This window comes from Pelobates fuscus, chromosome 11 (genome assembly GCF_036172605.1).
Source record: "Pelobates fuscus isolate aPelFus1 chromosome 11, aPelFus1.pri, whole genome shotgun sequence".
Lineage (NCBI taxonomy): Eukaryota > Metazoa > Chordata > Amphibia > Anura > Pelobatidae > Pelobates > Pelobates fuscus.
The window spans coordinates 38153839-38168896 of record NC_086327.1 but is presented as its reverse complement, the minus strand read 5'-3'; the positions used below and the strand labels follow the sequence as shown (position 1 = coordinate 38168896).

The following is a 15058-nucleotide window of genomic DNA, read 5'->3' as shown; positions in this document are numbered from 1 at the left end:
TCACATCACTCCCCCTAACTCTCACCATTACCCCCTCCCTCACACCATCACCCCCTCTCTCTCACCATCACCACCCTCCTTCACACCTTTACCCCCTTCTCTAACACAATCACACCCCTTTCTCACACCACCGCCCCCTCCATCTCACCATCACCCCCTCCCTCACACCAGCACTCCTGTTCCCCTTCCTCAGTCCCTGTCCCCCTTCCTCAGCCCCCATCCCCTTACTCAGCCCCCATCCCCTTGCTCAGCCCTTGTCAATTTTCTGAGTCCCTGTCCCCCTTCCCCTGTCCCTATCCTCAGCCCTGTCCTCTCCCTCAGCCCCTGTCCCCCTTTCTCAGCCCGTCCTGTAACAGACCGTTTTGCACACAAGAGGTTAAAGCCGTTTAGGCGATATTCCCCTTTTCAGATGCACAGGCAGCTACTGCAATCACCAATCTCCCGAATTGCAAACACATGAATTCACCAATCTCCCGAACTGGAACCAGGGGAATGCTTCAAACTCCCGAACAGGAAACACACGAATGCTGTAAACCGCCGAACAGGAAAAAGCATACGAACAGCTTACACTCCTGGCAGTTGCACTGTAACAGCATACGTCCGCAACTGCACCGGACATGACGTGGGTCGAGATAGGGGTGGCAAACTTAGGGGCAGCCCTGGGCGACAAAAGCGCTAGCTACGCCACTGATGTGACATACACATTTACTGTAAAGAGAGATTGAATGTTTAAACTTCCTTTGTTGCATTGTCTGTTTATTTTAAAATTTCTAATCTCCTGCTCGGTTAATAGCTTGTTTGAGCCTCCTGTGATTAAAGTTTAATTAGCAGAACAGGAGAGAAACATTTCTAAAGTGAACACACTGTGAACACACTGTGCAGGCTTTGTGAGTCACAGGGAGGGGAGTTTGGCTAGGACTGCATAAACAAAGCAATTTAACTTATACATTATACATTGCAGAGAATTAAACAGTGAGACTGCAGGGACATGAGCTTTACACCAAAACCACTTCATTAAGCTTAAGTATCCCTATAAGGGATACTAAGGTGCTGGTTCATGCCACTTTACTCTCTCGCTTTGACTACTGCAATCCGCTTCTCAGTGGTCTTAAGTGCTCACAACTTATCCCATTGCAGTCCACGATGAATGCGGCGGTGAGGCTCAGCTTCCTGTCCGCCCGCACCTCCCACGCCTTAACCCTCTGTCAGTCCCTGCATTGGCTTCCCATAAGATATAGGGCCTAATATAAAATTCTGGTTCTTGCTTTCAAATCTCTACACAATGCTACTCCCACCTATTTATCTTCCCTAATACACAAGTAAGTGCCGTCTAGCCCCTATGCTCTGCCAAATACCTACTTCTATCCACTGTGCGTACTCCCACCTCTGATGCTTTCCTTCAAGATTTCTCTAGGGCTACACCATTCCTGTGGAACTCCCTTCCCTTTTCTATTAGACGCTTAACCTGTCTCCACTCACAAAAATCATTAAAAACTCACTTTTTTCACAAAAGCATACAAATTAAACTGTTAAAGGCTCCTGCAACTGTAATAAAAAAAACCCTAAAAAAAAACCCACACTAAGTCTTCATTGAATACTATCCTACCAATCTACTTCCCTAATACTTCCCTTACCTTTTGTATCACTTTGCCCCACTCCCTCTAGCAGGTAAGTTCACTGAGCAGGGCCCTCAACCCCTCTGTTCCTCTGCATCCAACTTGTCTGATTACAATTACATGTTTATTAGTCCACCCATTGCAAAGCGTTACGGAAATTGTTGGCACTATATAAATATAATAATAATAACCAATTTGTCCACTCTCTGTTGTAGGTGGTTCTCTATTATAGAGAATGGTCTTGAGGAACCCCTTTTTTATCATGTATAAAAACAAAGGACCGACATAAATCAGACCCTCTAATCAGAACATTGTAGTGCTAATGCTAATTTGGGAGTACAAGTTAATGTGTCTGAACAATGCTAATCTTATCGGCTTTTTTACGGTTATGTGATATAAATTATAAACCATTTGGTGTAACTTGCCTCAATGTTATATATTAATATGCATTTGGATCAACTGAATCTTGGAAAGGAGCATTCCATTGTTAATGAACACAATGTCATACCTGGACCTCTGTATCCCAGGTGTGATATGTGTGAAAAACAAATGTAACTCGAGACACTGAATTCATACCCGGATCCAGATGCTTCATGTTCAATATGTAATTGTGGCAGTCTTGTGACACTTATGTGATATTGTTCCCAAGGTCTAAAACGAAGCCAGAGATTGTTAGTTTACAAATTACCCTGATTTGGCTGTATCCTATTAACCCTTAGAAAATAGAAAAATCTGATACATTACATTGTGAGGATCGCATAAAAGATGAATATAGAAGAACTTTGTTGTCTGGTTCAAGTTTATTTTCTGTAACATTATGGAATTTATGGAGGTGAATTATTCTGATACTGATTCAAAATGTTTAATTATTGACTAAATATTGAAATTCCCTTGTTAATTTTACATAAATCTTGGTTTAATAATTCAATCTTAAAATCCTATAATTTTCTTATTAAATAGGCTACAGCATTGTCTCAGTTATATATATTGCAGATTTTTTTTTCTGACACATTCCATTTTTTAACCATATAAAATATAGCGACAACTGCAAAAGACATTAAGATAGTTCCAATTCTCAAAGTGCACTGCATTTTATTAAATTAGTGATTTATATAGTAGAGATTTGTTACATGCATAATATGTTTATATTAAATGACTAGGCCCTGCACTATCGCTATGACTAGTTTTAAAGGAGCACTCCATGCACCAAAAAGACTATAACCTGCAAGGTACCTCTTACAAGAATTAAAAATACATGGATGTTTTCTTTTGTGGTTATAACAACTAAATTTTTTAAAAAAAAATTAAAATGAGAAGCCTCTGACTGGTGAAGAAGGGTGGGGGGAGGAGATCTGCTATATCTGCAGACAATTGGTCTGCAGCATTTGCAAGCTGTTTTTTTTCATATACCCCCAAAGAAAACATGAATTACAAAAATATATATCTATTGGTATATCTACTAAATAGCTTTTTTTTTTTTTTTTAAATCAATAGATTTAAGGTTTTGTCATGTATAAATAGGGACATAAATTCTCGGGATAAAAAAATATATAATTTTGTCTCTTTATAAATCGCTGTAAGACCACATATTTAATATGCTGTGTAATTTTGGGCACCTGTTCTAAACAAGGATATTATGGCACTAGAAAAAAGTGCAGAGGCGGGCTACAAAATTAATAAAAGGAATGGAAAATATCAGCTATGAAGAAAGGTTAACACATTTAAACCTCTTTAGATTGTAAAAACTTTGCCTGAGAGGGGATATGATAACATTATACAAATATATTCGAGGCCAATACAAACCATTGTGTGGAAATCTATTCACAAACCGGACTTTACATAGGACACGATGTCATGCATTTAGGCTGAATCACTTTGTCTAAAATTATTTTTTTAGTTTGGGTAGAACAATCTACATCCATATCATGGTTCAGCTTAGCTGAATTTCAACCAAGCAAAATAATAATAATGGAATATTCAAGGAAACAAGCCAAAAAGGATGGGGAAAATGGCACCTATTAGTGTGCTACGATGCAAAAACAGCTACAACAATATTGTCTATTTTCTTAGCCAAAAGACTGTGCCATATCATACCTTTTTTGTAATGCCAATTGTGAGTTGTTTAATTTTAAAAAAGGGGTGTTGTAAAAAAATATATTAAAAGGTAGAATTGCAGAAAGGGTCATCAATGGTCCACTCAGCTTTTACTTTTTTTTTTTTTTTTTTTTTAAATAATGGCATTTTTTACACTTAATTTTTTCCATATTCCTTTCATTGTAGTGGTTAAAAGAAAAAAATGAGTGGGCAAAAAAACGACAAAACATTCTCAGTCTGTATCATTCTCATTCTGCATCAGGAATTTTAGTCATTCAGTGCGGAAAAAAACAGTGCCCTATCAGCTTATACCTAGTGCGTCTGCTGAGGTAGCAGGTGCAGCCACACTGCAAGACTCAGCCACGTAGGGAGAAACCACTACAGTGAAAGTCTTTTCAAAACATTACAACCACCACTACCACATTTTACCAAGAGTTTAATGTATATTACACATATTGTATATCATTGAGGCAGGTAGCTTGCAATTTAAAAAGCAGTGGCACTTAAGCATACCACAAATCAAATAATCTGTCTTTCAGTAGCAACAAAAAAAAAACTCACAGTGAAACTAGTCTACATCGGTGAATTAAAGTTGGTGTAAGTGGCACTGGTTGTCACTAGGCAAAAAGAACGTCTGGTTACCTCCCTGAGCCTTTACACTATCAGTGAGTTGTGTAATGAATTGCTAATGGAAAGGGCGCTGGTGGTGGTGGTGATGGATAGATGGATTAATATTGGCAGTTTGTGAGCTAGTTGTGTCCCTGGTAACAGATGATGTTACAAGCGTGTCCATTAAATGAGATGATTCAAAAGTAGATAAAGATGGACCTAGTGTAGAAGATACAGCAGGAGAAGAATGCATTTACATACTGTCATTGGTCATAGTGTTATGCTTGAGGCTGGCATTTTAATGTTGATGGTAACTATACTAAAATGTGCAAATCAGTAGCTATGCACAGATAATCACTATACTACAGTTTAAGGTATTATTTATTTTCTATATCCAGTATTAAGAGGAGTTAGAATTAACAATTGTTGGGAACACATAGTGAGGGATACTGTTTGACAGTCAACAACACATACAGTGAGGGAAAAAAGTATTTGATCCCCTGCTGATTTTGAACGTTTGCCCACTGACTATAATTTTAATGGTAGGTGTATTATAACAGTGAGAGACAGAACAAAAAAAAAAAAAAAAAAAAAAAAAAACGCATGTCAAAAAAGTTATAAATTGATTTGCATGTCAATGAGTGAAATAAGTATTTGATCCCCTATCAATCAGCAAGATTTCTGTCCCCCACGTATCTTTTATACAGGTAACAAGCTGAGATTAGGAGCACTCTATTAAAGGTAGTGTTCCTAACCTCAGCTCCTTACCTGTATAAAAGACACATGTCCACAGAAGCAATCAATCAATCAGATTCCAAACTCTTCACCATGGCCAAGAATAAAGAGCTATCCAAGGATGTCAGGGACAAAATTGAAGACCTACACAAGGCTGGAATGGGCTACAAAACCATCGCCAAGCAGCTTTGTGAGAAGGTGACAACAGTTGGTGCGATTATTCACAAATGGAAGAAACCCAGATAACTGTCAGTCTCCCTTGGTCTGGTGCTGCATGCAAGATCTCAGCTCATGGAGTTTCAATGATCATGAGAACGGTGAGGAATCAGCCCAGAACTACATGGAGGGATCTTGTTAATGATCTCAAGGCAGCTGGGACCATAGTCACCAAGAAAACAATTGGTAACACACTAAGACTGAAATCCTGCAGCGCCCGCAAAGTCCCCCTGCTCAAGAAAGCACATACACAGGCCCGTCTGAAGTCTGACAATTAACATCTGAATGATTCAGAGGAGAACTGGGTGAAAGTGTTGTGGTCAAATGAGAGCAAAATTGAGCTCTTTGGCATCAACTCAACTCGCTATGTTTGGAAAAGGAGGAATGCTGCCTGTGACACCAAGAACACAATCCCCACCGTCAAACATGGAGGCAAAAACATTAGGCTTTGCGGATGTTTTTCTACTAAGGGGACAATGGACGAGGCCATGTACCTTTAATTCTTGGGTGAGCATCTCCTTCCCTCAGCCAGGGCATTGAAAATGGGTCGTGGATGGGTATTCCAGCTTGACAATAACCCAAAACACACAGTCAAGGCAACAAAGAAGTGGCTCAAGAAGAAGCACATTAAGGTCCTGGAGTGGCTTAGCCAGTTTCCAGACCTTAATCCCATGGAAAATCTGTGGAGGCAGCTGAAGGTTTGAGTTGCCAAACTTCTTAATGACGTGGAGAGGATCTGCAAAGAGGAGTGGGACAAAATCCCTCCTGAGATATGTGCAAACCTGGTGGCCAACTACAGGAAATCTCTAACCTCTGTGATTGCCAACAAGGGTTTTGTCACAAAGTACTAAGTTGAAGAGGTCAAATACTTATTTTACTCATTGACATGCTAATCAATTTATAACTTTTTTGACATGCATTTTTCTGGATTTTGTTTTGTTATTCTGTCTCTCACTGTTAAAATACACCTACCATTAAAATTATAGACTGATTAATTTCTTTGTCAGCGGGCAAAAGTTAAAAATCAGCAGGGGATCAAATGCTTTTTTACCTCACTGTACATTGCTTATGTTTTACTATATTGAACACAGTGGTTGGGAAATAGCTAAGGAAGTTATTGGCTTCAGGGAAACTGTACAAAGGTTTAGAGGGTCCATCTCAGGGTCTGTCTAAAACCCAGAGGAAGAAGTTATGTAACCTAGCAAGGAAATTTGATCCTTTTCAAAAGCACACTTCTCTAGTTTCCAGTATAGTCTATTTTGTAGCAACATGGTGAAATCTTGATGTACTTGTTGTCTACAAGAGACTAGATCAGTAGAATGTATAAGAATATTGTCAAGATAGACAATATCACAAGGTTGAAAGAAGAAGTATCTCAGTATGTCATTAATAAATTATTGAAGAATGGCTGGGGCATTACAAAGACCCAAAGGCATCATGTTGTATTCGTAATGTCTGCCACGGGTGTTAAATCTCATTTTCCACTTGTGACCCTCCTTAATTTTCACCTAGTTGTGTGCTCCCCTCAGATCTAATTTGATCCTAATTCTTATGGGATAGGCATTCTTGTGCAGGAGGGTGCTCTGGAGCTTTACACTGGGAAGGGACAACCTAATCTTCTGGAGGGAATGCTGCCACAGTGGGAAGGTAATTTTCCTGCTTCCACCTTATCAAATACGCTAGCTAAGTCAGTATAGAGGGCTGTTATCAAGGAATATGAATTTGCCAGAGTTGATCAAATAGGTACAGAAACTAGGCAGGACTAATGACTCAAAGAACCCTAAGAAGCTCTCAATGTAAGAGCTCTGAGAGGCAAGACTCACTCTACCCATTGACCAGGGGTGGGGAAAAGGGGGTCATTAGGATGCTCCTCCTCCATATTTTTTAATTTAATAGCCCCCACCACTGACCAAAGGTGGGGGACAGTGTTTAGACTGTGATCTGTCTATCACCCATTATTTCATTTAAAGTCCGTCCCCCCCTGCGATGGTCATGGGTGGGGGGGCACAGATGGGACTAGGCCCAACTTTTTGTTTAACACACCCCATCCCTATACAATGAGGCCTTTCTAGCAACTGGGCAGCAATGATTTATAAATCTCTCCCAGAAAATCTTCATTGCAATAGGGAGCATAAGGGCGAAATTTTGATAATTCTCCCCAATAATAATCTAGATAAACCTTGTACCTTTGCAATGTTTTCAGATAGAAATTAAAATGTAAGTTACTTTTATGATATCTTCTTTGTAACAGCTATCACAACCATACTAACAAGAATATTGACTAAACTGGAAATTGATCGAAATTCTAGATAATTTTGAAAAAAAATAAAATAGCTAAACTGAAAGCTTTGCTGAATAAAGTTTCCAATTTGTGAAAACTGTATTAATTGATTCATGTATGTTGTACCCTACAATGTGAAATTCACTGAATTACAGACAGTTCACACTTTAGTGAATAGTAATGTGTGAAAGTCTCAATTAGTCTGTGAATTATGTTTTTATGTTTCTATTATTTGTATTAGATTAAAGTTTTTAAAAAGGATGAACTAATTTAATAATGGGTCATTATTAAAATACACATGGTATCAGCTGATACGATGACTTTCAAAAGACTATTTTTTAAAATCACTTAATAATTGACATTTGGGAGCACAATTATCTCAAGTAATAAACCAACAGCAATGAGAACTACCAAACATTCATATATGATATGTAAGTGACATCTAGTGACCAAACATTAAAAGCACAATAAGAAACATCATTGAAAGCGCCGACTCTTTAGAATATATTCCTTATGGATTATAAGAACACTCACACAGACACATCTTAAGTACACGGGTTTTATATGTTTTGACTTTGTATTCATGCTTTATTTTATTTCCTGTTAATATCTATTTACGGGATTATTTAGTGAATTTCAAATTTAAGTCCAGAGTAGCCAAACTGCAAGTATCGGTGACTTAGAGTATTTTTCCAGCATGAAGACAAAACCTCAATCAAATTCACTTAAAGTGGCACTGCCAATTTAATTGATTATTATAATCTTATTTTAGCAGGACACCCCATAAGGTAAAGAAGGCACTCACCCAAGGTGCTAAACCGTGGTGGGTGCTATAGGATGGTTTGGGAAACCATAAAATCTACACTGGTTGCTTTTTGTGCTTGGTCTGCTGCCACTTCCAATCTTCTCAGAGCTGGTAAAGATGGATGTCAGTTTTGTTCAACAGAAGAGCTTGTTCAACTCATTCTTTGGATGATGCTCCAGGCCAATGAATGAAGGCCTAAATTAACATCCAGCTCTTCCTAGAATTGTGTAAAATTTAAAGATCAATCAATACAAACTTGTGTATAAAACAACAGCAATACACCATAGTGTGACAAATTTTGTGACAGCAGTACACGACAAACTGTTTGGTGGACATGTACTGCTGTACTGTCTATGCAAGATTTTGGGAACTTGGCTGGGAAACCCACCAAAGATTTTAGTAAGCTGTTTTTATATTTCATATGCTAATAACGTGTGCTGATACTTTACCATTTGAGTGCTGGTGTCACTTATCTCCCCCAGTGGAAGACCTGAAAGCTCAAGTGAAGCCATAAAATCCCAGAGCTAGGTTGGAGAGGGAACCCCGGATATAGAAATATTTTTTCAGAATATTATTATTACTTCTGAGTGGATGGTCTGCACTATTACCGTATGTTCTTGTATTATTTCACACTTGTGATTTTGAGAAAATATTTCTGTTAAATCATAATCTCTACAGAGGGCTGTAGTGTTACTGACTTTAGAGTGTTCCTTTAAATAGTTTTTACTCTTAATTGGCTTAGTTAGTATCCACCTTTGCGTAATAAACAGTTGCAGTGTGTCTCAACCATCATTTATTTGTGTTAGAAATGTATGTGTATTTTATGTTGTCTTTTTTTGTAGGTTGCTTACTGGCTTTTGCCATAGTGTTTGTGATATAGATATATGATGACCAATCATATCGAGGTTCCGATTTCTGATGGCCATCACTTGAGCCTAGAAGAACTACCCAAACCATGCTGGACACAGCATTGCGGTTGGCTGAGGAGGAATCTTCTTTTAATTTTGACAATAGCAGGTAAGTAGAAATTTTTAGAGTTCAACTCAGTCCATCTCTCATATGAAGGTGATGCTATCTATCTATCTATAAATCTATCTATCCATTTCTTTCTCTGTCTGTCTTCTAAAATGGTTAATTACTCTAATTAATGGCTAAGTCTGTCTGCCTGTCTGTCTATCTGGCTATTTATCTCTCTGTCTGTCAATCTGTCTGTCTATCTACTTCTCTCCCTGTCTGTCTTCTGAAATGGCTAATTACTCTAATTAATGGCCAAGTCTGCCTGTCTGTCTATCTGGCTATCTATCTCTCTGTCTGTCAATCTGTCTGTCTATCTACTTCTCTCCCTGTCTGTCTTCTGAAATGGCTAATTACTCTAATTAATGGCTAAGTCTGTCTGTCTGACTGTCTAGCTATCTGTAATACTGCTGCTCTGTAATACAACCAGTTAAACCATAAATTACTATGCCGCTTTGTTACTCAACCAGATAAAATATACATTACTGTAACTATAATATACACATTACTGTAAGTGTTAGACACATATATATTATTGTCAAGATTGTATCATTTGTATCGACCGATAATCGGGACATGTTGCTCATGGAAAAAGTTAATTTTTTTTAACTTTAGTTACCGGGGAGCTAGAGGGGATTAGGGCAGGGCGGTGTATGTGGATTGCAATTCAGGTTGTTGCAGACAATAGTAATTTCTCCCATGTGATCCCAGCTCTAACTAATGAGTTAGCCTCCAGGTTCCCTGACAGAGTGCCATGGCCGGAAGGAGTGATTATTGTGACATGGATACAAGGGAGTTTAACCTTTATTGGACCACCAGAGGTCCTGGTGGATTCCCACTAACCCACCAAGGAGTTTAATCCATCCTGCTGGAGGGAGGGGGGCAAAATACAGTGCTCCATACACACTTTACACAGAGCCAACACAGAACACATACAAGCACCACACACTGTCAGTCTAGACTATACACATAGCCAGCACATACACACATTACATACAGCCAGCACACACATTACACATAGCTCAAACACCTATATTACATATAGCACATACATAATGAACCAGGAATTGTAGCCCTCCTTCCCACTCACACACATTACAAATAGTTAGCACACACAAAACACACAGCAAGCACACACCACACACATTACATACAACAACACAAACATCGGAGTAGTCAGAGGGTAAGACACTCTGGATTATCCACTAAACTCAGATTAGTCACAAATTAAATATGAATTGCAACACGGACGTACACATTTGTAACTGCAGTTGAGTTGGAGAGTTTTTCCAGATCAGCTATTTTTGTCTCTATTTTTATTTCATTCAGCTTTAGTTTGTGAAAAATGAAACAGGGTTCAGTGAATAACCCTGTCAATGCTGGGGTTCTAAGCTCTGAAAATAACATAGAGACACAATTTTGTGTCCTAATCTATTTCAAATGCTTATCAACTTAACATCTTATGGATACCAAAATGTAATAACTTATTCAGTTAAAAACTGCAGGACGGCATAGAGCTGCCATGGATAGGCATTCCATGCTGCCGCATATCCACCAGGAGAAAGACTGTGATTCCTTCAAAGTGCAACATTTGATCCTTACGGGGCTAAAATCACATGAATGTGACCCAGGAGTCAGGCTAGGTCAGGAGTGGACAAATTTCAGCACTCCAGATATTGTGGACTACATCTCCCATAATGCTCTTACAGCTAGAATGCTGGCAAAGCATCAGGGGAGATGTAGTCCACAGCATCTGGAGTAGCAAAAAGTTGCCTATTTCTTGCCTAGCCCATTGGGGCACAGATATTTGACATTTCAAACCTCATTGCTATTATTATTATATGCCTTGTTTAAATAGTTTGAGTTTATCATTTTCTTGCTCGCTTTACTGTATTTACTCTGTCACGAAGGGATTAGTATACTCCAGGCAGATGGCTTTCCTGTGCCTACTGGCTCCCAGGGAGATGATGGCAAAGGCTGGTGAAAATTCATTAGTGTCTTAATGTTTCTCATACGTCACTGTCCAGCAGAAAGAAAATTAAACCTTGCTTAATCCTCTGAACTGCTGTTTCTTCCGTTCTCATTCTTCCTATTCCTCACACAGCAAAAAGTCAATTTAGAAGTTGCGTATTTAAACGTTTTTATAATGTCGAGTTTCTACATCTTTTGGAAACATTGTACACATTGTTTTTCTTGTTTCTTCACTCTTTTTTGTCTTTGTTCCAAAATCCTCATAAGTGAAATGTGAAGCTCTATCCTCGATCTTCTGCTCCAACAACCTGTGGAGCTTCACGTCACTTTTTTTGCACTCTCCCCTTCTCCATTTACTCTACCAATTGGTCTACCTCCTCTCCCCATTAATCTGTTTTACTTATATATACCTGACACAAGTATGTTCTATAGAGTTCTCCCCTAACTTGTCAATAGTTACCCTTCTAGTGCTTTCTCCTAACCCTTTTTTCACTGTATGTCATTATGTAGGTCTGTGTGTCTGTATGCATGTCTGTATGTCATAATGTATGTCTGTATGCATGTATGTTTATGTATGTCTGTATGTCATTATGTCATTATTTATGTCTGTATGCATGTATGTATTGTAACCTTTATGGGCAAAGCAACACAGTCCTCTAGGGTAACAGGTATAGAACAACAGTCTCTTATGCAAAAATGGTGTGGTTTATTTACATTGTGCACAAAAATCCATGCAACAATCAGTTTGTTCAAAACTTTAGCAAAACAAAATCCTAGCTCAAATTCGAGCACTAACTAAACATAAAGTAATGTCCCTTACTAAACCAGGGTAATAAACTAAACAAATCAACAAAATAAACATTGGTTTCACCAACCTTTAGCATTTTTTGCTGGTGCTGCTCTGCACAGACCTGCTCTCTCTGCAGGTCAGATTGTACCTCCTCCTTTCTGCTCTGAGACCTGCTAATTAAAGCCTCAGGGCAGGGGAATGAGTACAGACTATGGAGGATTCTGGGTCCTAAATACCTTCCTTCTATTACCCTCCCATAGACTCTGTCACATATCCTCCCCGCGAGCTTAGACCCATCGGTCGTAGCGACCTTTGACCACAAACAATGGACTCTGGATAAACCATCTGCATTCCCCTGGTCTTTACCAGCTCTATGCTCCATAGAGAAGTTATATGGCTGAAGACTAAGGAACCACCTAGTTACTCTGGCATTTGTTTCCTTGTTTTGTCTCATCCACGTCAAGGGCGCATGATCTGTGACAAGTTTGAACCTTCTCCCCAATAGATAATACTTAAGTGTTTCTAGTGCCCATTTTATGGCCAAACATTCTTTCTCAACCACTGAGTATCTCTGTTCATGGGGATTCAGCTTTTTGCTCAGGTACATAACGGGATGTTCTTCTCCTCTACGTACTTGAGAAAGAACTGCTCCTAGGCCCACATCAGACGCATCTGTCTGTACAAAAAATCTTCTTAGTACTCTCTCCCTGGTTTTTTCAATCCCAAGATGCCCCCCTAATACATGGCTGTGAGCTAGTTTTAAGATTAGGTTCCTGTGGGATTGAGGTACCAGTAATTGCTCAACCTCTTCAACCCTCCTCTTCTCTACTCGGTAAAGTAAATTATTTCTTTCTGCAAAATAGGGAAGGGACAATTGGGTTTCCGGGTTAACAGGAGTACCTTCCACTACCTGAACATTGTTACGGGCAGCTACCAAGGTTTGATCCTCCCAATGGGCAGCCCGAAAATTTCCTGAACTAATACCTAGATGATGGAACTCCACCTCTTCCCTTAGATTTTCTACTTGGGAGGAATCACTTTCATTGTGTTCCCCTTCCTCACCCAAACATACTACAGTGGATTCATTTTCACTATACTGCTCCAAATCAATCGTAGAAAAAGGGAAAACATTCTCTAAACCCACTGTTTCTGCCTCTACCCCTGTACGCTTATCCTGTTTTATTGCAGTATGTTCCCAAATTTTCCGAAAGAGGGGGAAATCACACCCCAATACAGCATCATAAGGCACTGATGGGACCACCCCAACTTTATGTTTTATCACCCCTACCACGGTAGCAAATTACACCTCGGCCGTGGGGTACGTGTGGGTGTCACCATGTATGCATATTATATCCAACACGTGAATTTTATCTACTTGCTCACTCTGAAGTAAAGATCTCTTTACCAATGAAACCTCACTTGCACACTCCTCCCCTCCATATTTACAGATTTGACATGGTTAATACCACCAGTATTTGTTAAAGCAGACATTTGTGTGTATACCAACAATGCACCATGTTTCTCCCCCCTCCCCAAATTACATTCCATCCAGTGGCGTACATACCAGGGTCGCAGGGGTCGCGGCTGCGACCGGGCCCGGCCCACCAGGGGGCCCGGCCGCCCCTGCGACCCGGTATGTAGCCACTGGGCCAGCCTCTTCTCCTGGGGGGCCCTAGAGCCGGCCACCTCCGGGCCCTCCCGAGGCTGGCCCTGCTGCCACCCGGCTGGCCGGTCCTGCGGGCGCGCGAGGGAGCACTCTCCCCTGAGTGCTTCCTCTTCAGCTCCCTCGCGCACCGCGTAGGGATGCCGGCGCCGGAAGATGACGTCATCTTCCGGCGCCGGTATCAGTACGCGGCGCGCGAGGGAGCTGAAGAGGAAGCACTCAGGGGAGAGTGCTCCCTCGCGCGCCCGCCAGCCTGACTGCCCGCCGGGTGACCGGACCCCCAGGAGCCCAGCAGCACCACTGGACCCCAGGGAATCCCCTCAGCACTCCAAAAGGTAAGGAGGCTGGGGGGATTAAATACAAAAAAACGTTAGTGTGTGTGTGAGTGTGTGTTAGTGTGAGTGTTAGTGTGTGAGTGTTAGTGTGTGTTAGTGTTAGTGTGTGTGTGTGAGTGTTAGTGTGTGAGTGTTAGTGTGTGTTAGTGTTAGTGTGAGTGTGTGTGTTAGTGTGAGTGTGAGTGTTAGTGTGTGTGTGTGTGTGTGTGTGAGTGTTAGTGTGTGTTAGTGTGAGTGTGTGTGTTAGTGTGTGTTAGTGTTAGTGTGTGTGTGTAAGTGTTAGTGTGTTAGTGTGTGTTAGTGTGAGTGTTAGTGTGTGAGTGTTAGTGTGTGTTAGTGTGAGTGTGTGTGTGAGTGTGAGTGTTAGTGTGTGTGTGTGTGTGTGTGTGTGTGTGTGTGTGTGTGTGAGTGTTAGTGTGAGTGTGTGTGTTAGTGTGTGTTAGTGTGAGTGTGTGTGTTAGTGTTTGTGTCAGTGAGTGTGTTACTGTGTGTGTCTGTTACTGTGTGTGTTTGTGTGTGTGTTAGAGTGTGTGTGTCTGCTAGTGTCAGTGAGTGAGTGTGTGTCTGCTAGTGAGTGTCAGTGATTGTGTTACTGTGTGTGTCTGTTACTGAGTGTGTTTGTGTGTGTGTTAGTGAGTCTGTTTGATGTCTGTTAGTGAGTGTGTGTTTGTCAGTGAGAGTGTATGTTTTGTAAGTGAGTGTGTATGTATGTCTGTCGCTGAGTGTGTCTCTGTCAGTAAATGTGTGTGTCTGTTAGCTAGTGTGTATGCGTCTGTTCGTGAGAGTGTGTGTGTGTGTCAGGGGAACCCTCCGCCTCTCAGCTCCGAATGCGCATGCGCGGCAAGAGCCGCGCACGCATTCAAACCACCCATAGGAAAGCATTACTCAATGCTTTTCTATGGACGTTCAGTGTCTTAGAATCGCGGAAG

General features: G+C 40.5%; 1 protein-coding gene across 1 annotated transcript in view; it reads left to right on the top strand.

Moving 5' to 3' along the window:
* Positions 1-15058, top strand: part of LOC134577894 (excitatory amino acid transporter 2-like) — a 75339-nt gene that overhangs the window by 20193 nt on the left and 40088 nt on the right. Inside the window, exon 2 of the mRNA XM_063436809.1 lies at positions 9199-9373. Coding sequence (XP_063292879.1) covers positions 9241-9373 — 133 coding nt within the window. The 5' untranslated portion in view covers positions 9199-9240. The remainder of the gene's footprint in view (positions 1-9198; positions 9374-15058) is intronic.